The sequence below is a fragment of the Drosophila rhopaloa genome, unplaced genomic scaffold (assembly GCF_018152115.1).
Source record: "Drosophila rhopaloa isolate 14029-0021.01 unplaced genomic scaffold, ASM1815211v1 contig_178, whole genome shotgun sequence".
NCBI classification, from domain to species: Eukaryota; Metazoa; Arthropoda; class Insecta; order Diptera; family Drosophilidae; genus Drosophila; species Drosophila rhopaloa.
This window is the reverse complement of record NW_025335059.1, coordinates 9,270,589-9,293,421: the sequence shown is the minus strand read 5'-3', so window position 1 is coordinate 9,293,421 and position 22,833 is coordinate 9,270,589. Positions and strand designations below refer to the sequence as shown.

Below are 22,833 nucleotides of genomic sequence, written 5' to 3'. Positions count from 1 at the left end.
TTGCGTATTAAAAATACATTTTAGGAACTCGAACCCAATTAAAGTTTCGAAAAAATAATCAAAATACCTGCATAGTCTTTTTGAACACTCACATAATTTAGTGTTAATTATAACATTAAGTTATTATTAAAATGTTTGACTTACATCGATTAACACCAAATTGAATTCACAAAAAAATCACTCGAAATTTTTTCTCCTTTCAGACCTCAAATTAACCTAAGCTCAAATAATTTGACTTCCACATAAAATTATTTACTGAATTCCCAGAAATGCCTGACTACCAAATTAAATAATTTTATTACACTCCAAAGCAAGTGTAAATTTACTTTTACCACAAACACCGAAAATAAAAAGGCAATGCAAAAGCAAAACATGCAAATCATGCTCCAAAAAGTTTATAAAAAAAGATCGCGAGTATATGTTATATATTTAACTGGGGCTTCAGCCCACACTTTGTAAATTATGACAAATGGCAAATGAATGTAGTCCTATTCCCTCCCATTCCCCTCGTTATTTATACGTTGACAAATCGTTCGGCTAAGTGACTTAATAGCTTGCCCCGGAGGAGCATAATGATGATGATCAGCGTCGCCGATTATATCGTTAATTAGAGACTACGGACAACCGGAGCGCTTTTTGCATCGCTTGCCATTCCGCCCACCAAGGTCAGTTGATTTAAGCACAATTATCTAGACCTTTATCCCAAACCATCATCGATTTTATGTAACTCACTTACAACCTGTGGGAAGTAATTAAAATTGGAGCAGGTCGAGTACTTTTTATTACTTTCGTGGGTGCTTGGGTGGTTGCCATAGCCATGTTCCTAAGGCAATGTTAATGAGGCTAATACCAGTCTCAACCAACAATTGAAGTCGTTCACCGAAAGGAACAAATAACATTTTGGGATGAGTTTATAATGATTCCAAATTATACACACATTTTTAGAATAAAGTGCTGCGAATTAGTCATCAAATAGCTGGTAAAAATACAATTTAATTACGACTTTTACTACTAGTTTTTATGGCATTAGAATTTCCTAAGAGGTTTTCTCCATTAGACAAAATTTAAGGTAGTTTCCAAACAAATAATGTGATTTAATTATAGGATACCTATATCTGACATGGTATACAACAAGAATTGCAGGAAAAATCCAAAACAAAAACAAATATTCCCTTTATTTGAGTAGAAATTTTCCGCCCTTCAGCGGTTAAGCCTAAGCGAATTGAAGCCCACTTGCCATGGAACAATTGTCTTTCACATGTGGCCAAATATTGACATTGAATTATAATGCCCATTGAGATGCACAGCAATCAAAGGCCTATATATAGAGTCACACACACGTTTATTACCGGCCAAAAGTATAGCGTGAGCAGGGGAAATAATAACATGGTTAGCGAACAAAGGCAAGTGGCAAATATTTTGTCACTGACAGCGGTCAAATGACTTGGCGACAAAGTAGGGTAAAGGGTTTTCTCCGGGGGATCTGCAACAGCTGGCAGCTGTCAGTTGGATTGATTACTTTTCCGTCGAGCATCTTACGGACTCTCAAAAATATCTGAGTATCTGCCCATCTGCCGGTGCGTATGGTTGGGTTTCATTGAACTAAGTGCCCGGCTAAATGCTGTGAGCCGTAATTTGTATCTAGCGCTTTGTTTATTTACGCTGTCATCTCCTTTTGTTTGGCACTAGTTTGCCCAGCCCCCAGCCTCAATTCCAATTTGTTAGCCATTTGCAGGCAATCGCATTGTGGCCACAAACAAATTCGCTTGTCAGGCCGCTTTGGTCTTTCCTTTCGCCTTTTTATTTCGGCTCTTTAGTGGGCCGTCATCTCTGTTTGCTGCCCAACTGGCAATTAAAAATGTATTTACCACCATTTTGCCATTGTGGAGCACTTATCGCACGACTTGCACTTGACCAATTCCGATTTGAAGAGGTTAAAGCCAGTCGAAGGACTGGCCCCTAAATGACCGTTACTAAATATGGTGTCGTGTTTAAGCCCACTTGTCGTATACTCGATGTGCGATCATAGTCGCCCGATGGCGCCATCTACATGTCATTTGACTTGATAGCTTATCACTCGCGTCGCTCATTTCTGTACGCCTTGAAAAAACTCATACGATTAAAGAAAACGTCAGACGAGAAATAAAGCTTCGCAGAAGCCAAACAATGTTAAACGCAAACAAAGAGCACATGGAGTAGGTAACTGAAGTCTAGGGTCTAAAATTAACAATACCCTTGATATAGGGTAATCAATTGATCCGATTCAATCCTTCAAGCATCGATAAAATGCTAATTAAGAACGATAAATACTTTTTTTCTTATAAAAATTATTATAGATAATACCAAATAAATAACATCACCTTAATAAGCATTATAATGAATGTAATTATTTATTGTGTATTTTATTTAAAAAAGTCTAAGCCAGATATTATATTTTGTATGATCTATTAAAAAATGTGTTTTTCTGTGAAAACAATTTAATTATCAAAAAACGAATATCCCCAAGTAAACAGCCTATTAAGGGTATGCTAAAAATTAAAAGAGACAACTTTAAGACAAAAGCATTCGGCTAACGTATGCAACAACTTCCAGCACTCATTTCAGTTGCTCACGAGAAGATCGCCGGTGAGGTATTCGAAAATCCGCTCACGCTCTCGTTAACCACATATACGATATATGTATCTCAGGGCAATGCAAACTTCAAACAACGACAGTCAGGTGAAGAAAATGAGCCTTATCTGGCCGAGATTACAAAAAGAATCTAATTTTTCGGCAACTTGTTTAGCTTATTTTGGTGCAGCAGAATTTACGAACACTGTCTCAGGAAGTAGTCAAGAACCATGCTGATTATGTAGATCAACTAGATCTTAGCTATAACTGCCTAAAGGATTTGTCCTGGCTGGCGGAGTTCGAGCAGCTGCGGCACTTGGTCCTGGACAGCAATCGAATGCATGAGGCTCATTTAAGAACGTTGATTCGCCCACTGCCACAACTGGAAGTATTGATGCTCAACAAAAATGAGGTTCTATTTACCAAATTTTGTAATTATTCCTCTACACAATCTTATCAAATAAATACACACAATTACAGTTCAGCGACCTGCCAACGACAATACGGCTGATCAGAAGGTTCTTTCCCAACCTGCAGTATTTGAGCCTGCATGGCAATCCGATCTGCCCTGATGGTCTGGAACTACAGCCCTTCTCCAGTTACCTGCGCTACGACTACGAGTACTACAGGTGGGTTCGTTTCAATATTGATTAATCTATACTTAGCTTTCGATCTGTTTTAGCAATTACATTGGACAGTCGTTGAGCAAACTGAAATTTCTGGATCACGGACTAGTTCAACGCACCTACCATTACGAAAGTTTCCCGCTTAAAAGTTATGCTGGAAAACAACTGATCCAAACAACAAGTTTTTAAGGCGGTAAACTGATAAAGTTAAAAATGTATATTGGAAAAAACGGGAACGGTATATAACCAAATATATTAAAAATACGATTAAAAATTATAAGTTAAATACTAAATAAATAAAATATTTTTTCAAGAGTATTTTTTTCACAAATTTAATTTCAGAAATCGTTTTGTTCTTAAATTTCGCCAACCTTTGTCTTTAAATTCAATGTATTTTTAACTTTTTCTTGAATGTCATAAAATCTTATACGTATTTTAAGTAAGTTTTTATTGCTACAAATAAATAACCCTGTATAGACGAAAGCCAAGGCACAAACCGTATAAGACAACGTTTGCTTATACGTTGCCAAGACAGCAACCGCTCCAAAAAGCTTTTCTGTACTTACGAACCACTGCACAAAAAAAATTTTGTGATAAAACAGCCATCAAAAGGATATAAAATGGGGTACAAACAAAAGGGACTTTTGTGATTATTATTATTTAACTCGTGATCAAAAGATCCCTCAATTTATATATTCTTTTTGAATTTTAAATAATTTAAAACTAATTTTTTCTTTAAAAACATTTTTAAATAAACGTATTACAAGACCCATAGACGATTTCGATAAGTCGTAGGGTGTATAATAAAATGTTTATTTGTGGGCCGGCCGGCATAAACAGAGATAATTCAGAGGACCGACTACAGGCAAAGCAAAAAGGTGATGAACGGCAGTGCAAAAACAAATCGCTGATAGCCAGTTATCGCAATCTATATAAAGCGGCATCTGGCAGCATTTCAGTTTCAGTTTCGCGACGACTCTCAGACAGCCGGTCTCTATTCCAGTTCTCAATTAAGAATATATTTTTCTCAATATGGCCGATCCCAACGCCAAACCCAAGTACACAAAAGTAAGTATAAATATTGTGTTGCCAACTGCATATCAAATTGTGTGTCACTTAGAAGCTCCTTAACAGTATGCAGATAAATTTCATTTTACATTGACATACAATACCTAGATAATGTACAAGTGGTAATAGTGATTTTCCAATTAAAACTCAGCCCACTCCAAACTTGTTTGTGTCGCAATTTACAAATATTCGCGATTTGTTTCTCTTTTTTCTGCTAAACCTCCTTATACACACAAATATATTTTTTTTGGAAAGAAACAGCTTTTGTTTATTCTTAGATACAGGGTGCTCATGTTGTTATCAGCAGATGTTGGACACGAAACAAACAGATTCAGCCCTCATAAAACCATAATAATTATGAGCTGATAAGGTAAACCTCCATGGGGGTCCAACATGAACTAGCTACTTTTCCGATACAGATGAGACTTTGAGACTTAAAGTTCGATGTGATTTTCAGTGGTGAAATTCAAAAGATTATTCTATTCTTTTAAGAATAAATAAATATGCTATTAAATAGTAACATTGGGTACATAAAAGATAAATGAAAAGTAACTTTATTTAATATACCCTAACTGAAATAGCCTAATTCAATTTAACTGCCTCTACTTCTAACTTTCCAATCGACTACTTATCTTGACTACTTTATCTTGCAAGTTTAAGAACGCAGAGCTTACAAGCCGTTATCGCCTAATGACCCATTATTTTGATTGACATCCAATAGCCTCTAACGACTTTAGTTTGTTGTCAAATGTTTCGTTTCGTTCATAAAAACTCGACAATTTGGAATCGTGACAAGAATTACATTTTACATTATTTACATTGTCGCGTGTCCGCGGCTAATTGAAATGGGCCAATCGGAGGGCTGATAACTTGTTTGAGCGGATAAGTAATCGCAAACAAACTGGGCGAATAACAATGCACAAATTGCACAAATTACTGGCACACCCGCTAGTTGGTTTAGATAGCAGGATGAGATTTGATCATAGCTTTGCACACTGCCAAACCCAGTAATTGTCAGGTGGGGGAAGATTTTGTGGTTCAATTTACTGCCTATTTAATCACATAAATCTTCTTTTATTTATTTTTAGCTCTTCATCAACAATGAGTTCGTTGATTCGGTGTCGGGCAAGACCTTTGCCACTTTCAATCCGGCCACAAACAAGGAGATTATTAAAGTCTCTGAGGGAGATAAGGTAAGTGCAGTATTCTATAGAGGGATTGGACTTTTACACCCTTGCAGTTATAATATTTCAAATAAACCTATTAAAATTGTCAATACATTTTTAGGCCGACATAGATTTGGCAGTTGTTGCGGCTAAGAAGGCCTTCCATCGCGACTCGGAATGGCGCAAATTGAGTCCCCTGCAGAGCACCAATCTGATGAACAAGTAAGCTATACCCTATATCTTTCCCTAAATCAATTTAATATTAATCCGCTCCAGACTCTGTGCTCTGATGGATCGGGACAAGGCATTCCTGGCCAGCTTGGAGACCCAGGACAATGGCAAGCCCTATGCTGAGGCTCTGTTCGATGTGACCTACTCGATGTTGACGCTGCAGTACTATGCCGGCTGGACCGACAAGTTCTTTGGCGACACCATTCCCGCCGGAGGATTCACCTCTATGACCCGCAAGGAACCTGTGGGCGTGGTGGGTCAGATCATCCCCTGGAACTATCCCTTGCTAATGCTGGCCTGGAAATGGGGACCCGCCTTGGCTGTCGGATGCACCATCATCATGAAGCCCGCGGAGCAAACGCCCCTAACGGCCCTCCATATGGCTGCTTTGGCCAAGGAGGCTGGATTCCCCGCCGGAGTGATCAATGTGGTCAATGGATTTGGACCCACTGCTGGAGCTGCCATCAGTGAGCATCCCGACATTGCCAAGGTGGCCTTCACCGGCTCCGTGGACATCGGTCGGATTGTCATGCAGGCTGCGGCCAAGTCGAACTTGAAGAGGGTCTCCCTCGAGTTGGGCGGCAAGAGTCCCGTGGTGGTCTTCGATGATGCGGATGGTAAGTGGCTTTTCTTTTTGATATTTTCTCCTTCAATTTATTTCCTAATTTTTCCTATTAGTTGACTTTGCGGTGGAAACCACCCACGAGGCTCTGTTCTCCAATCACGGCCAGAGTTGCTGTGCCGGCAGTCGGACCTACGTGCACGAGAAGATCTACAATGAGTTCGTGGCCAAGGCAGCCGCCAAGGCTAAAGGCCCGCAAAGGTGGGCAATCCTTTCGAGGCGAATGTGCAGCAGGGACCTCAGATCGATGATGAGATGCTGACCAAGGTTCTCGGCTATATCGAGAGTGGACAAAAGGAAGGAGCTAAGTTGCAGGCTGGCGGCAAGAGGATCGGCAATGTGGGTTTCTTCGTAGAGCCCACTGTCTTTTCGGATGTTAAGGATAATATGCGAATTGCCCAGGAGGAGGTAATTATATTGTATTACCTTTCACTTTGAGTTCTTCATCTTATATGCTTCCATACCATCTTTAGATCTTTGGTCCCGTGCAGTCCATCTTTAAGTTCAGCACCCTTGATGAGATGATCGATCGGGCCAACAATGTGCAGTACGGATTGGCCGCTGGTGTTATTACCAACGATATCAACAAGGCCTTGAAGTTTGCCAACAATGTGGACGCCGGATCCGTATGGATCAACTGCTATGATGCCGTGCTGCCCTCCACACCCTTCGGTGGATACAAGCACTCCGGAATCGGAAGGGAGTTGGGCAAGGATGGACTAGACAATTACCTGGAGACCAAGACCATCACTATGAAGCTGCTTTAAGCTGGAACTTGAAGAGTTTCTTACTTCGTATACACAATATTTTTATTTTAATCGGTTTTGTGAATTGTTAGATTATTGCATTTTAAATAAAACTCTTGGGTTAAAATTACCAGAGCTTATAGTCGAAGGAATCGACTGAAAAATGTCGCTTAACCAGCTGGGCAGGATCAAAACTTCAGAAAATATGAATTCTGAAGGTTTTTTATATATTTTTAATAAGCCGAAGAGTATGCAAATGTTTTTTCATAAATTCAATTAGGTCAACTCTTTAAATTTTAACTTAGTAGTTCTTTAACCCTTGGTTAAGCCACATTTGCACATTTGATTTCGAGGCACGAGTTCACTAAACTAGGACAGTGAAAAATATCAATTAAATATCGGTTCATAAAGCCCTCTCCAACTTCGGAGAACGCTAAAAATTTAAACTAAGATACGGTTAGTTAAGGTAATAGTTCTTATACACTAAACAGTAACACATCGTACAAAAATAAACCTGAGTTGGCTGATCCATTGGCCAGCCGTGGGATTAGGCCAAGTTCGAAGGCGGAATCTGGGACTGACTCTGCACCTCCAGAAGTGGCACTGCAATATCGCTGAGTCGCGACCTGGCGCTCTGATAGTCATCCTCTGATCTGGGACGCACCTGCGTCTGGTGCTGCGGACTGCTCTGCTGCACCACCTCCCTATAGACTGGCTGAATCTGAGCTTGGGGAACACCAAACCGGCCATTATCGAACATCTCATCGATGTCCACCAGCTGAAAGTCCACGGCGAAGACAAATCGCAGCACCATGACCAGCAGAGCCACGACCCACAACACCATTCCGATCACGTAACTGCAGCGGAAGAGCTCCAGATAAGTATCGTGGGACACACTGTGGTCGTGGACTACGGGACGTAGAAGCGCAATGGCGTCTCCACAACTGATGGCCGATGGATCTGTGAGATTCTCTCTCAATTGGCCACACAATCTCTTTAGATGACCATTAGTTAGGATAGTGTAGATCACGCTCCCCAAACTCATGACCGAAAAGATGATGATGGAGGGCACCACAATACGCCAGGGTTTTGGCAGAACTCTGAAAAATAAATTTGTCGATTTTCGGTTAATATTTAGAAAATTAAATTTATTAAATAATTTATTGTTATACAAAGCATAGACTTATACTCACGAACTCTTTTTGCTGCCGGTCTGAAAAATTAGACACATGGCTGTCCAGATGATGGCTACTATCTCTGATATGAGAGGAAATGCGTAGACAAACTGAGCACTAATTCCACGATTCCAATATGTAGCATGAGGATCGACGGACACTAAAAAAATATATTTATTTTAAGAAATAAAAAATTAAAATTTTTTTTTACTCTTACTTATGCTTAAGAACTGACGATCTGCATCAGCATTAAACGTTATTTTTGGTGGCGAAGCCGTCGTAGTCGTGATTTTCTCCTCCTTCTTTTCAGCGATGAGACGCTCCAATTTAGGTCGGTTCTCGATAGAATCATAGATATGGGGTATCTTGAAGATTGGCTTTGTGTTTTCTGGAAATAAAATTTAATAAAATATAAAAAGATTAAGGTTTATCGAAGATATCTTACGGCTCTCGCTCTGACGCGATTCGGGAGTGACATCCTGGACATCTACCACGGAATACTTCTGACCATAGGCATACTGGGTGGCTGTTTTAAAATCCCTATGAAGGATCTGCCTGCTGTGCTCATCCATTTGTTCCAAGTTGCGCTCTTTGAAGATGAGTTTGGCACTGACAATTCCCTCGTACAGATCCCCGGATATCATGTGCAGCGAAATGCTCCATAGAATGGAGAATATTGCTATGAAGACCATTAGGCATATTACAAGGTCTAAGTTGGAAAAATGTTAAGATCAAAATTAATAATTTGATATTATTATTTAAAATTCTCAATTATTTGTAATATTACTGTAAATAAATATAAGTCTCAAACTAAATATTACAAAATATATACATAACATTAATAACCAATATATAATATATATGAAATTATTAGATAATTCAGTAACAAACTTAAAGAGGTCACCCAGTTAAAAAAGTTATATGTTTGGTTTGCAACAATGAAATCATAAAAATAACCTCTGGCATATATTAGCATTACAAACATGTTGCTCTGTCAAACGGGCCGCTTAGAAATTTGAATTTGAAATTAATAGCTGGCAAATAGACATGACTATATTCGGAAAATCAACTATTTAGGATCTGCCAATAGCTATAGATCAAGTAAACGCACTGCTCCGAACAATGGATTACGATACTATGAGAATGGAAAACACTAGTGCTTGAAGGTGAGGCATTCGATAATTTATTGCTTTCTGGTTATGTTCGAGTTGGGTTTTGGTTGAGTTTGTTTATTTTGTGTAAGAAACAGCTAACTGTGAACGAGTATCAGTATATTAACGTTCCTGTGTGAGTTTATATCAGAGGTATGATATCATGCCAAATGTTGGAGAGCTCGGTTAACGAGTCGGGCGAAACATTTTCAGATGACGTCGATACAGTGACTGCCTCCCAATAAAATTCATTTCAATTGATGCAAATATTCCCTCATATTGTTCGAAATAAAGAGAAAACAAACTGCTGGCAGAGTCAACAAACAGATTCGCGGGTAAATATACGACTATGCTCTGTGTGCATAATAAAAGTCCCAGGGCGGAACATGTCAAAAAGGAGGGAAATGTAATATTACCATTCCATTTTATGGTCCATAATGGACAGCTGAAAATTACAAGTTCGTATATCTATAGAGTGAGAGAATAGATCACGAGCTTCTACCGCCGATTTCATGCCCCAAGTGCTTTGAACGCATTAAGCGGAATGTTTTTCTGTTTTTGGACGACTCATTTATATATATCCGAAGCGATTTACTGCGCGTTGCATGATCCGTCGCAAAGTGGCACATTTGGAATGACATCATTTCCATCATAAACCCCTCTCATCTCCGGAACTTGGGTGCGGGTAAAAAATATTAAGCAGTGCTGTTCAGTGGAAAGCGAGAAGTAAGCGGTCGTTAGCTCACCTAAAAACCGCTTTTGGGCAGGTTTGGTAGCAAAAAATGGCCCAAAAGAGGCGGCGCTTCATAGAGAAAACTATAAATAAATATTACTAATATACAGATGTAAGCTACAGCAACCCTGAACTACAAAACATGTAGTTTACTGTTCTTAAACATTTATATATATATCAATAAGTTGTGTATATATTTAATTATTTAGATATTGATATTATTTCATTCATCTTTTAGGAAGTTTACATTTGGAACAGTTAACAATTTTGCTATCTCAGTGATTAAGTACTTGTTTACAGTGCGGCGGCTCCCGGAAGTTTGGCACTTTGGCTAATTTGTTAATGCCAATAACAGGAACCACATGGCGTATACGTACTACGAACTGCGCCCACTCAAACAAACTTTCCTTCACTTATCGACAGATGAGAGCTGCAGCAAATGGAATACATCCATATATATGAAGAAGCCAAGTGTGAAAATGTTTATAAGCAAGCACAACGAAGTTTATATTAGCACATTGGCCTAAAGTCTTCAGGCCAGTTTAGCACCTTTAATGAGTCGATTGACGCTATAAAAATAGTTATAAATTTTGCACTTTAAAGCTGTCAGCTAAAATTTTTTTATTGGGCTAACATTACTGAAACTTAAAAACAAGTCTTATTTATCAAACAAAATGAAGGGACCTAATGTAAAAATAAAAAAATGCAACAGCTTTAAAGCTCCTTGTAATTTGTTAGATTTAAAAACAAAATAATTTACTCATAAGTCACCAAAAAACCAAAATATGTTGGTCCCGCTGTCAAGCATATCGGACTATTTATTGCGTAGATCAGATATATATACCCAAACGGTTTATTGATGCTGAAAGACGCGCCCCCAAAGAGCAACTTCCATGACTGATGGACAAAACCGTGAAATGGTTTTAATTGACATGAACATTCGCTGTCAATTTCGGCAGACAGTTCACCTCAAATTTAACCAATTGGCATTCACCATTCGAATGTTTCTAATTGTTTGTATGAAATTTGGTTGTCTTTTATTTTAAATTTGAGTTCACCTTCATCCGCCCTGCCAAGGTCGTCCCAAAAATATATTTTAAGATCCAAGGGTTGCTCTTAGTTATATCTTAAAACACTAACATATATATATTAAATGGTTGAATTTGTGAATTAACGTACGATTTAGGTTGCGTATATCGCTGGTGGTTAGCTTGCCCTGTTTGTATTTCTTGATCAACTCCATTGTAGCATGTTATTTCCATAAATTCCGTTGATAATTATTGCTTCCGTTCCTTTTTTAATAAAATGTTTTCACTTTGTGATGATATTTAGTAAACAATCATTGACTTTTCCTCCATTAAATGGTTTATATCAATTTTCGTTTCACATTTGTTTAGTTTATTGGAATTTTATGAACCTTTTTAGGAATATTTCACGTGGCTAACTGAAGGAAACAAAAAAAGCCCAAACATTTATTGGCAAAATAACAAACAACTTCTCAGTGATTAAATAAAACTTTAATGACTTATGCTGAAATTTTGTTTAGATTTTTCTTTTCCAGTATATATTTCTAAATTAGGTCAATTCACAAATAACTCAGATTATAATGTTTTTGATGTACTTTTTTTTAGAATTGCACATATTGTTAATACACTCGTTTGCCTTTTTATTGAGCAAATATATTTTGATTGTTTTGAATTTATTTAGTTTTCGAGATTTTTAAGGTCGATCTAAAAAACATTTCACGTTGTACGGCCTACAGTAATTTATTATCAAAATAACAACTGCGCTCATAAATATATCTGCAGCATTTGGGCAAACTTAATGAAGCGGGGAGACTTTTTGATTTTCGCTTCGATTCTATTCACTTGAGCGATCAGAATAATTGAGATTAATTGATTTGAAATTACCGAATGTGTGTGGGTGAAGGCGGGTGTATATATGGAAGGTAGACACACAAATTTAGCAATTGTGTTTCAAACACTTTGGATATCAATTTACTTTTGGCGCACACATAACATACGATGTTTAATTTCCATATTTATTTTCCTGCCACATTGCGTATACGTAACGAACCCAAACTAACACCTTTTTTGTGTTCGTTCTCTAATATCTATTTTAATTAACTTATGGGCTAAAAGTCTGTCTGAATGTTTGCTTCGGTTTGGGAAAAGTGACATCCGTCTGAATTGACAAGTTGAAGGTCAATGGGAAAAGGCGACCTTTTCGATTTGACATATGTTGGTTATTATTTTGGTTGTTTCGTATCACTAATTTGCATAAAAAGCAATTTCTCTGTTAATTGCCGAATCCGAAATTAAACAATACGACGTTCGGGCACGGATCCAAAGATAAACAACCGAATAGGTTCCAAATTCTGCGTACAACTAGTTCGAAAGCCGTCCGACGTTTGTGACTGTTGTTCAGACACTGAGGCGACTATATGCCAGGCCATAATTCTCCAGCCGATTTCGTCTTTCTCTTTTCCTCGCTCTCTTTCTCTTTATATAGAGAGCTATAGCTCTAGTCCACTTTATTTTATTTATTTGTTATGCGGCTCTCAAGAGCGAGCTTCTTCAGTTTTGTTTTGATTTCGAAAATATTGCAACTGGTTGCTCAGGTATGTTTTTGTTTGTGCCTTTGTTTTGATTTGGTTCTTTCGTGTTGTTGACTGTTTTTTTTTGTTTTGTTCACAACCATTTTCGACGGTGGACGAAGGAGGGGCGGGGACACAGCAGTGTGCGTGGGATGGGAAATCATTGTTTTATTTATAATGTTTTGGAGGGACTGTGGTTTTTAAAAACACATTTAACACGTAAATACATAATTACATAGGTACCATTTTTTTGTACATAAACTATTAAAGCTTTTAAAAAAAAGATATTAACTATTAATGATTCATTTTAGGCTGTTGTTCATTAATGAATTAAAAAATGTCTTCATGTGTTCATGTATTTTATTCCCATTTACAAACACAAAAACAACTCGATATATATCTTTCATTATTGTGCATCGTCAATTAGAATCGATCATTAATTCTAATATTCCAAGACCGTCAAAAATCCTGTTCTATTTCCATAACCATTGTTTCGGCTTTTGGGCAGTTGCCATGGCCGCATTTATCGGTGATGACCTTGAAAGAACACGCCGCTTTTTCACGTCCAAGGTGAACTTAATTAGCGGCCAAAAGTCCTTCGAAGGACTTGTCGATGTGTTCGTTTTCGAATCGCGTGCATGGCAGCCATCTAGTTTTTTCTGGTTTCTCAAGCCTAAAGGCTTCTAACGCTCGTCACTTGGGAGCTATTGAAGTATCGTTTTTGTTATTAAAAAAAAATTTCAACATATAATTTCCGGTCTATATTTACGAATTTTAATTAATAGCTTAACCAAAACCAAAGCCATGAAAAATCATTAGGTAAATGGTTATTGTAATTGCGACCACAAATTGCCATGTTTACTTAAATAAACCATCTTATTTGCCCTATAACTCGTAGTATGGGATAGACACCTAAGAATTAGCACCAAAGAAACTTATTTATAGACTCTAAGTTACACCCAATAAAACACTATTAACCATCGCCAATGGTTTGTGTGCCTATGGCAGGCGATAAACATTTTTCGTCCTAAAGAATTCCATTGAATCCGTTTCCCCATTTCCACACATGTCAAAATAAGGTCTCCGCCACCAATAGATAAACAAGTAAATTATTCCTAGCTCCAATGTTGAAATTGGCGATGACGTCGTCCTATTATGCAAATCCCCAGTAGATAATGCGACACACATGAATTTATTACACAGTTCCACACAAGGTCCAGGTGAGTTATGATAGGTAATCGATCATATTCAAGAAACATTTTTGTTAGGCAACTATAATAATAAAGATACTAATCATTGTTTAGTTTCATAAATATCAGAGAGGGAAAAATAACGTGAGACTGAACTGTTGAAATCTAACTAAATTTAAGTTCTTAAGTAGAAAACCCAATTTTTTAAAGTAACCGATTCACTTTTATACTTTAAGCTTGGGGGATTAAAAGGCATCCCCATTTTTAGATAAAACCACTTACGTTCGCAGCGCACTACTTCGCTCCTGGCTTCCCGGGTTAGCATCTGAAGACTGTCGCCAATCCGCCGTATCCGCTGCGGCCGGCTCCCCATCTCTGATCCACGGCACTTGGCACCCGCATCTAATTACGTCTTTTGTTTACAACAGGCAAACAATTAGCAAAATGGCTAAACAGAAACTTAGCACTTGAGTGCGCATTTTTGGGCTTAAATAGCTCAGTTTGGGACTTGGCAATAGTTTGGTGAATGACCCGAAAGAAAAGCTACGACTGGAGACGTTCATCCGACACGACCGCTCGACGAGAACTGTGCGCACGCCAAGCAGCTATTGGCCATTAGGGGTATTTGCTGCTGTTCCGGGGAAAATTCAAATTGTATGGCGTCACTTGATAGTGGTGGTTACCGCACTATGCAAACAGCAAAGAGCGTTCTTAGATCTCTGGCCGTGGTGGCTATGTACAAACGTCTATGGAAAGATAAAAGGAATACGAAAATGTATCTAAAATTATTGAAAGTCTAGCCGGAATCTATTACTTTGGATTCTGGTTTTAATATGAACATACATTTTTTCTTAATTTGTATTTGACTCCATCTAAAAATACACACAATTATAACTTTTAACTTTCACACGGATTTCAATGATATATTTTAACACTGATGGTGTTCTGGAAATTCTGCAGGGTCAAGTAATATATAAACTATTTTTACCCGGAGCAAAAAAATGAATTAATATTTTATGAATTCAAAACTTTACCAAAAATGTACCTAATGAAATTTAGTCTATTAACATGCGTACCTTGTATAAATCAATAGACATCTGCCATCACTGATCCCTGGCAGCCAGCCGAGCTGTCTGTTCATTGCTGGAAGTGGGAGGGAGTAGAATCACCCCTAAAAACGAAACCACCGAAAACAGGAGTTAAGGCAATGACCTCTCACGGCCCGGCCCATAAGTCTGGGCCACCTGGGACACTCGGAATGAGTGTCAGTAGGGCGATTGCGTGCCCAGCTAATTACAACAAAATGTTAACAACATCTGGCCCACGGGAAAAATGACTATTCGTTTACAGCAAGATCTCAACTCTTTGAAATTCACGTTATTTATTATACGAAAAATACTCGATTGTTTCTCAAATAAATTAGTAAATTAATATACATATTAAATCGTAGTTGTAAATGTAGGTTGTATATAATCCGTTACTTGGTGTTAGTTACAAATTTCACATAGCTTTAATTTGCTTTTCGATTTGTTTTATTTTTTTTTTTATACAAAAATGTTTATTTACTTAGTGTTAATTGTGTTAATTAGACTACAGATTTCATAAAACATTTGTGCAACAAAAAGGCATTGCAATTAACTTTCAGTTGCCCGTTTTACATAAATACAAAATTAACATATCTTGGTGTAAATATATATAAATATAAATCTATCAATTTGATCAATTCGTTGAAACAATTCGCAGTGAAATACAAATGAAGAACATCCCTATATTGGTTAATAAATCATTTAGTAACAATTTCATTTTTACACACAAATAAAAGGCGATTGTTTGAACAATTTAAGTTACTCTGTTGTTTTGTTTTTCTTTCTAAGACTCACACTCCTAGTGACGATTGCCATAGACAGTTGATAGGGGATTGGATAGTAGAGACTGCTTAGAACTAGGCTACCTATACATATAGCTCGATTACATAATACTAGTAGTTGACGTTTGCTTTAAATGGGCAGAGTTTTTATGTTCGAATTTTGATTATTCTCGCATTTTGTGCGTGACACTTAAAACGATTTTTGAATTCTTTGAATTTTTATCTCGTTGCCAAGCGTAAAGTGTGACATAAATATGTAGAAAATAATAATTATAATATTGAATAACAAACTTCTTCAGATAAAAAGCGCAGCACAGTTATCAAAACTGAGTAAATGCGTAAAAAGCAATTGTTCAGCGATTTGATAATAAATTTGCACTTGAATGCTTAAAGCTCATAATCTAAATAAACTTACATTACATTGAATTAATTAACATAATTGAGTGCATAATAACATAATTTCAAATTAATGAGTTTGAATGGACGCAAAATACAGCCGCCTTGCAGGCTAGCGGATAATATTAAAATTTTTAAAATCGTATATAAGAGATTGTGGGCGTTAGAGGGGGCGTGGCACCATTTTGAAACAAACTTGCGCTGCGTAGGAACTCCTAGAATCTGCATGCGAAATGCCAATCCTCTAGCTTTTATAGTTTCTGAGATCTCAGCGTTCATACGGACGGACAGACAGACGGACAGACAGACGGACAGACGGACGGACGGACAGACGGACAGACGGACATGGCTATATCGACTCGGCTAGTGACCCTGATCAAGAATATATATACTTTATAGGGTCGGAAACGCTTCCTTCTAGCTGTTACATACTTTTGCACGAATACAATATACCCTTTTACTCTACGAGTAACGGGTATAAAAATAGGGTTTGATTTGGATTCGAGAATATTTTTACATCGTTTCTCGTGAAACCTAAAGGGTTTTAAATGCGAAACAAAGAAACAATATTAATAAAGAACATTCTATATTCAATAATAAGAATATTTAATTAGCTTCGTTCGTATTCCTTTATATTAAAACACTCATATATATCTTTGCCTAGCCTTCTACATTTATTATAATTTTATTGATTAACCAGTAGATAAATTGAAAATTCTTATAAAAAGCTAATTTTTTTCGAGTGTGCTGGTAATAGGACTCACTTACCTGACGTGCATATTTATAGATTTAGCCGCATACCATCTCTTTTCACACAATTTTAAGCCGTCTGAAAATAACATCAGCTTGGTCTGTTTATAGATATGGATTCTCATATGCACAGCAAAGCCAATACTACTCGCCCTCGGCGAAATGAGAGAAAAATCCCCATTGAGATGCCATAAATCAAAATCCCTCGCCCACAGTACATCTGAATTAATATCTCCATTTCAAATTAAATAAAAACGGATTGGTTTGTTTTAAATAAAAATGAATACAATTTGTTTATTTTCATTCGCTTAGCGGCGTTCTTTCCTTTCATAAAAAGACGAATTTATACACTAAATATCATAGGTATTACATAAAATTGCTTGTAAATATTTTTACATTTGTATAAAAGTGGAAACTGAAATCGCCATAGGACATTTGTCATAGTTGTGCTTATGCCTTGTGTTACATACTAGGGATTACAACTGGACGCACTTACACACTGCTAACTACATTTTTTAAGATTATTTGATTTATGTTCTCTGCTCGCTTTTTCGTTTCGTATTGCGTTTAGTTGCCGGTTTTTGCTTATGGCTAAAACTATAAAGAGTAAGCCCAAAATACGGGCAGTCGGAATGCTTAGAGTTTATTGATGGTACGAGAAGGATCATCGTGAATACTTCTGCCGGCTGCTGGGCTCGGATTTGCGAAGGCTCCTACTTTTTGTGCTAGAACATAAAACGTAAATTTAATTTGCGGAAAACAAGCAAAGCCCATTTGAAAAAATGAGGGAGAAAAACCAGATGCTGTATGCAAATGATAGTTAAATGCAAACAAAGTGAAATTATTTAATTGAATTAAATAAGATTTTTGCTTTTTTTCGTGGATACTGCTGTCGTATTAATTCAATTCTGATGGGCTCAACGGTTTGTGTTGTTGTCGTTTCTTTGTGGTTGCTGCACAACATTAAATTTACTGTTAAATTCTTGCAATATCTCATACCCCGAATCGAATTGTTTTTAATTTGCAATGAAAATATTTTGTTTTAATGCATACACTTTCGTGATTAGTAACAAATGGGTTTTGTAAATGCAGGGGACACATTATTTGCACAATTAATTAAAATTATCAATACATATGCGAATATCGTACATACATAATATACATATGTATACAATTAGTGGGTATATATCATGGACAGCGAGCTCTCTAACACGCTGATATGTGTGGGCGAGTGTTTCTGTGCGGGAGGTTGTGCGTGTAAGAAATCGCTCGGATCACATACTCATACCCACCACACGGCGTATACGCAACTTCGACACTTTATCCCATTTCCTTCCAGCTGCTGCAGGATATCCTCTACTTCTTTTTGCCCTTTCGCTTGTTCTTGTTGCGGTTATTGTTGCCGCTGCTGCTGTTGCCGCTGCGGTTGTTCTGCTTGCTGGTTTCTGGTCTGGGAATTCCGCTAGTCACAATATTGGACACGGTCCGAGTGGTGGTCACCACACTGGTGCTTGGCTCGTTGTCCTCCGAACTTAAAGCCTCGGTGGTGGTGGTGGTGGTCGTTATGGTCTCGCCCTGCTGTCGGTCGAAGACCTGTCGCTCCGACTCGCCCGCGCTTAGAAGGCGGTTGAATAGTTCCTCCCCAGATTCGCCCTTCTTTTTCTTCTTTTTAACAACCTCGGTTACGGTTACCACCGCTGATTTGTCGCTGGCCGCAGGCAAAGTGTAGGTCCTTTGCGTTTCAACGACAGTATCGCCATCGGCGCTGAGCAAATCCTCAACGGACTTGCGCAACTGCTTTGAGATCTCCGCCAGGGCGCGTTGCTCGGCCTGCAACAGGGCCAGGGTGTCAGCTCCACATGCCTTCTCCGAGGATGCGGTCTGCTCCTCCTTCTGTTCCACTTCCCTTGGCTCCTCAGCCTGCTTGATGGTCGTGTAGGTCTGTGACTTTTGCAGCTTGCTGCCCGTGGCCAGCGTATTGAGATTCTCGATCACCTGGGCGCCCTGCACATAGGTGACATTCAGCTGCTGCTCAGCATTGTCCTCCTCGTCGGAGTCATCGCTGTCCTCGTCCGAGGAGTCACTACTCTCCTCATCCTCCTCCTCCTCGTCGTCGTCCTCTTCATCATCGTCCGACAATTGGCCCGCCAATTTAGCAATTATTGTGTTGCGGTTGCTGTCCTTAATCAGCTCCTCGAGCAGCTGCTGATTGCCGTTCTTGGCATCATCCTGGTCATTAGCTGCGCGGCTTGTGACCGTGGCGCCACCAAAGTCAACAACATCATCGACGGCATCGCCGTAGGCGCTCTCCTCATCATCCCGCGCGTCGCCATAGGCACTGCCATCCTCATCGTCTTCGTCCTCCTCCTCGCCCTCAAGGCTCTTTTGCAAATTCAATTTGACGCGCTCGTTCTCCAGCAGCTCCTCGAGCACGGTTTTCATTTTAGCATTTAATGACAACTCAGACCTTCCACCGCCGGTGGCTCCGGGCAGGACGAAAGTTTCGCTGCGCAACACGGCCACGGCCCCCTGTTCAAAGTCCTCCGGGTCGAAGGGTAGGCCACCGCTCACGTGGATGGTGCGGGCACTGCCGTCGCCGCCGATGACTGGGTTCAGGACCTCCACAATGGTCGTCTCCTTGGCCAGCGTTTGGTGGAGCGAGAGCGGCGTGGGCTTGATGCGGACCTTGCCGGATGCAACGCTCTCGATGGACGAAGGACCATAGCCATCGGAATCGTGGCGCAGGAACAGCTTCTCATTGTTCGCCTGCACGGTCACAATGGAGGCAGTGTCCTCCTCCTCCTCATCCTCATCGTCATAGTCATCGAAGTCATCTTCGTCCTCTTTCGCCGCATTGTCCTCAAAATCATCTGCCCCGAGCTCCAATGGCGGTTGAGTTTCGTCTAGGGTGCCCTCCTCCGTTTCGGGCACTTGCAGCTCCAAGGATATGATGCGCTCCTTGCAGGTCTCCACCTAAGTGTAGATGAGGCGGATACGTTGTGCATTCGGTTTGCCAGCACACTAACTACTAATGGAAGCAACGGAAATAAAGCAAAAGGCGCAGGCACCGCAACCAGAGATCTGTGTGTCTCGCTCAAAGCTCTTACAACTAATTTATACAGCCAAGTGTGGAAAACGAACGGCTTGACGGGTGAACTGAGGTGTAAGCCAGGCCAAAAGGAGTGATAGATTCAGTACAGATGGTGAAGACTACATATATATGTACAAACAGGTGTTAGTTAAGGTTAGTAATTATGGGAGGTAAGGAGGTGAGGTGAACGTGCAAAACTTTAAAATTTCTAGTTGATCTGATCACGACCTAGGCAATTTTTGAGAAGCTGGCACGCACAGGGGCAGCCTAGTCGTATACGTGATATGAAGCAAATTGACAAACGACTAAAAAGAAAATTGCCTGCATTTTCATCTTGTCCTGGGGGGAGGGGGTGTTGGGGTTGGAGGATTGGATGGCATACAAGACTCCCGGGCAGAACGACGATAAGCCGAAACTAAACTGCAGCTGACAGGCAACGCACCAGGCAATTCGAGAACAGAGCCTGCTCCTGCGACATCCTGCGGCGAATTCAATGCAACGGGGTCAGCAAAGTTGAGCTGGTCTCTGTGCCCTACAGCCAAGTTTTTTGCACTCGAATTACCAGAACGAAACCGCAGCCAGATTCGGATTCAGAGTCAGATAATGCCAAAGCTTCGGTTGCAGTTCCCAAATGAGATGCAGATGCAGTTGCAGGCTAGCCAGAAGGCCTTCTTTCCAGCCGTTGACATTCTTTCGGAACGCGGTTGCTGCTTGTTTCTGATGGCACTTCCTTCCGTTTTTACGAAATTGAAAACTAAACTCTGCGCCGAAACACGTGCCCGCAGAATAACAATAGCAAAAGCATAAAACGCTTCGCGTGTTTGCTGCTTGGTTTGTTTGTTTTTATTTGCATTCTTTTTATAAGTATATATTTTGAAACTCATTAAAACGCTGCTGCTGCTGCCAGCCGCAAATAAAAAACAAAAAACTTTTGCTTTAATTTTAATGGACTCGGCCATAAAAAGCAGCGCGTCATTATAATGCGTTTGCATACTAAAAATTGTATCCTGAATCAAGCCCCAAATGACGGTCGACCGAGTCGTTATAGCTTTATAGACACGTGACAACAACAAACCCTAAAACAGACAATGAAACTCTTTGAGGGTTCGACCTTAAAAAACCGCGACGACGACACTCAAACGGCAAACAATAACTGGAAATCATTTCAGTCCGCGAGTACCGCGAATCCGAAAACCTTTTCGCGTAGGTGGCTCGCAAAAGTGGCTTATTGTCCTTTTTATGCGCTGCACTTCTGCCTGGTCTGCGTGGGCGTTGTGGAGCACCACCTGGCTGCTTAAGCCAGGCAAATGTCAACAAAATCCCCTTGGAAACTGAGTGCTTCGAGGATATTAAAATTTGTTTTACTCAACGTCGACGGTTGGATGACAAACTTCCCAGAACCAAGAACGGACGGACTTCCCCTTGACAGACCATAAAAGTGATGAGCTCTATAAAATAATTAAGACAATGCCGGGAATTCTTCGTGAGATGTTTGCTTTGTACAATGAGAAAAACGTTGGCGAGTGCTTAATGTAGTGGTGTGCATTAAATGTACGTAAAATGTGCAACCGGAAATACGAAATACTAGGAAAGGGGCGCAACAACTTAAACGAAAACGATTACTGAAGGATACAGCACACACAGACGGTAAAAGAAACCGAAAATTAGATATAATGTGACTAGGACGATTTAGCCAAATGCTCAAACGAAACTCAAATTGGTGCCAATTGATACATAATACAGTAATTGCTGGTTTGAATTTGATTTGCTGGGTCTAACCTCCGTCTCGATGATTTTCTCAATGTACTCGACGGTGCGCAGTTGAGGTCGCCCCGTAATGGGGCAGGGCACCTCCTCAGTGCGGCGCACAATCTTCTCATCGAGTATTTTCTCGCGTTCGCGCACAATGACTGGACCATCGCTCGATTTTATGGCAATTTTGGGAAAGACTATTTTCGGCTGAGCCTGATTAGTGGGTAGACAATAAATAAGAGAGATAGAGCAAGTGAGAAATGGTTAGGGGAGAGGTTCTTTTTTTCGTGGGGTTCCAATTCATGACATTCCGATTATACACTTCTCTCGATCTCGATTTTGGCATCGATTATGATCCATTATTAGTTACACTCGAGTCTGAAGAAGGATATTAGTATCTTGCGGTTAGTTAGTGAAGCAAACCATGTAGCTATGTGGGTTGTTTTGCTTATGTTCGCAGGCAAGTTCAGGCCATTCCTCCGGCTCATCGGGCGCTTGTTAATGGATATGGTTTTCGGGTTTGGCTATGGGTTTGGTTAGTTAGTTTGAAACTTACCTCGCTGGCTCTGGACTCGTGGGTGATCAGATCGTCGGTCATCTTGCGCATGTTCTTGATCACATCCTGGGCCTCCACGGCTCCCTGCTCCAGTGATCGAAGACGAGCTGCCCGCCAAGAGGCGCGCTTCTCAGCACTAAATAAACGAGAACCATGGAATTAGCATCTGTTTATTTTACTTTGTAGTCATGGGCAACTGATACTCAATCTGAACTCCAGCTTAAGCAAAACTAATTACTAGATATGACTATTGTATTTACAGAGAGAGAGAAAGAAAGTGGGTGTGGCTAAGACAGACACCGCTAACTAAAACAAAAAGGTATAAGGTGTTCCAATCGACATAGAGATTTACAAAGATATACATATACGGAAACATTGAGAGCCCGTGTTGCCTCGCGTGAGTGGGTGCATTCATTGTGTTTCGGTGTGGGTGTTCTATGTAGTCCAACCAAAACAGGGGCTAGTCTTTGGCATTTCGCACTTTCCGCCCTCAATTGGGCGACACTT

At 39.7% G+C, this 22,833-nt stretch overlaps 4 protein-coding genes across 32 annotated transcripts in view; 2 read left to right on the top strand and 2 right to left on the bottom strand.

Moving 5' to 3' along the window:
- Nucleotides 1–2,625: 2,625 nt before the first annotated feature.
- LOC108050894 (leucine-rich melanocyte differentiation-associated protein) lies at nucleotides 2,626–3,503 on the top strand. The gene is made up of 4 exons (XM_017132801.2): nucleotides 2,626–2,718; nucleotides 2,786–3,022; nucleotides 3,091–3,239; nucleotides 3,293–3,503. Exons 1-4 carry the CDS (start codon nucleotides 2,677–2,679, stop codon nucleotides 3,423–3,425), a joined length of 561 nt encoding a protein of 186 aa, XP_016988290.1. The 5' UTR covers nucleotides 2,626–2,676; the 3' UTR covers nucleotides 3,426–3,503.
- A 750-nt stretch (nucleotides 3,504–4,253) lies between these two features.
- LOC108050906 (aldehyde dehydrogenase X, mitochondrial) lies at nucleotides 4,254–7,199 on the top strand. Its single transcript, XM_017132818.2, is given in 7 exon segments — nucleotides 4,254–4,304; nucleotides 5,393–5,497; nucleotides 5,592–5,692; nucleotides 5,747–6,318; nucleotides 6,380–6,516; nucleotides 6,519–6,731; nucleotides 6,797–7,199. Coding segments are annotated over 7 exon segments (1,458 nt in total). The 5' UTR covers nucleotides 4,254–4,268; the 3' UTR covers nucleotides 7,091–7,199.
- On the bottom strand, nucleotides 7,115–14,494 carry LOC108050907. Of its 4 annotated transcripts, none has more exons than XM_017132822.2 (6): nucleotides 12,489–12,547; nucleotides 11,308–11,572; nucleotides 8,690–8,953; nucleotides 8,462–8,632; nucleotides 8,263–8,404; nucleotides 7,115–8,169 (listed from the first exon to the last, which is right to left on the bottom strand). In XM_017132822.2, exons 2-6 carry the CDS (start codon nucleotides 11,369–11,371, stop codon nucleotides 7,617–7,619), a joined length of 1,194 nt encoding a protein of 397 aa, XP_016988311.1. In that variant the 5' UTR covers nucleotides 11,372–11,572; nucleotides 12,489–12,547; the 3' UTR covers nucleotides 7,115–7,616. The 4 variants fall into 4 exon arrangements, with proteins under 4 accessions (XP_016988311.1, XP_016988310.1, XP_016988309.1 ...); XM_017132821.2 differs by having other exon boundaries at nucleotides 12,514–12,547; XM_017132820.2 differs by having other exon boundaries at nucleotides 12,039–12,543.
- A 2,696-nt stretch (nucleotides 14,495–17,190) lies between these two features.
- Nucleotides 17,191–22,833, bottom strand: part of LOC108043293 (protein lap4) — a 61,214-nt gene continuing 55,571 nt past the window's right edge. For 16 of the 26 annotated variants that reach the window (XM_017121915.2, XM_017121914.2, XM_017121925.2 and 13 more), the window contains 3 exons: nucleotides 22,327–22,462; nucleotides 21,798–21,983; nucleotides 17,191–19,900 (listed from right to left, as the gene is read on the bottom strand). In XM_017121915.2, the coding sequence (XP_016977404.2) occupies nucleotides 18,284–19,900; nucleotides 21,798–21,983; nucleotides 22,327–22,462 (1,939 nt within the window). In that variant the 3' untranslated portion in view covers nucleotides 17,191–18,283. The remainder of the gene's footprint in view (nucleotides 19,901–21,797; nucleotides 21,984–22,326; nucleotides 22,463–22,833) is intronic. The other 10 variants (XM_017121921.2, XM_017121927.2, XM_017121940.2 and 7 more) reach the window with 3 other exon arrangements.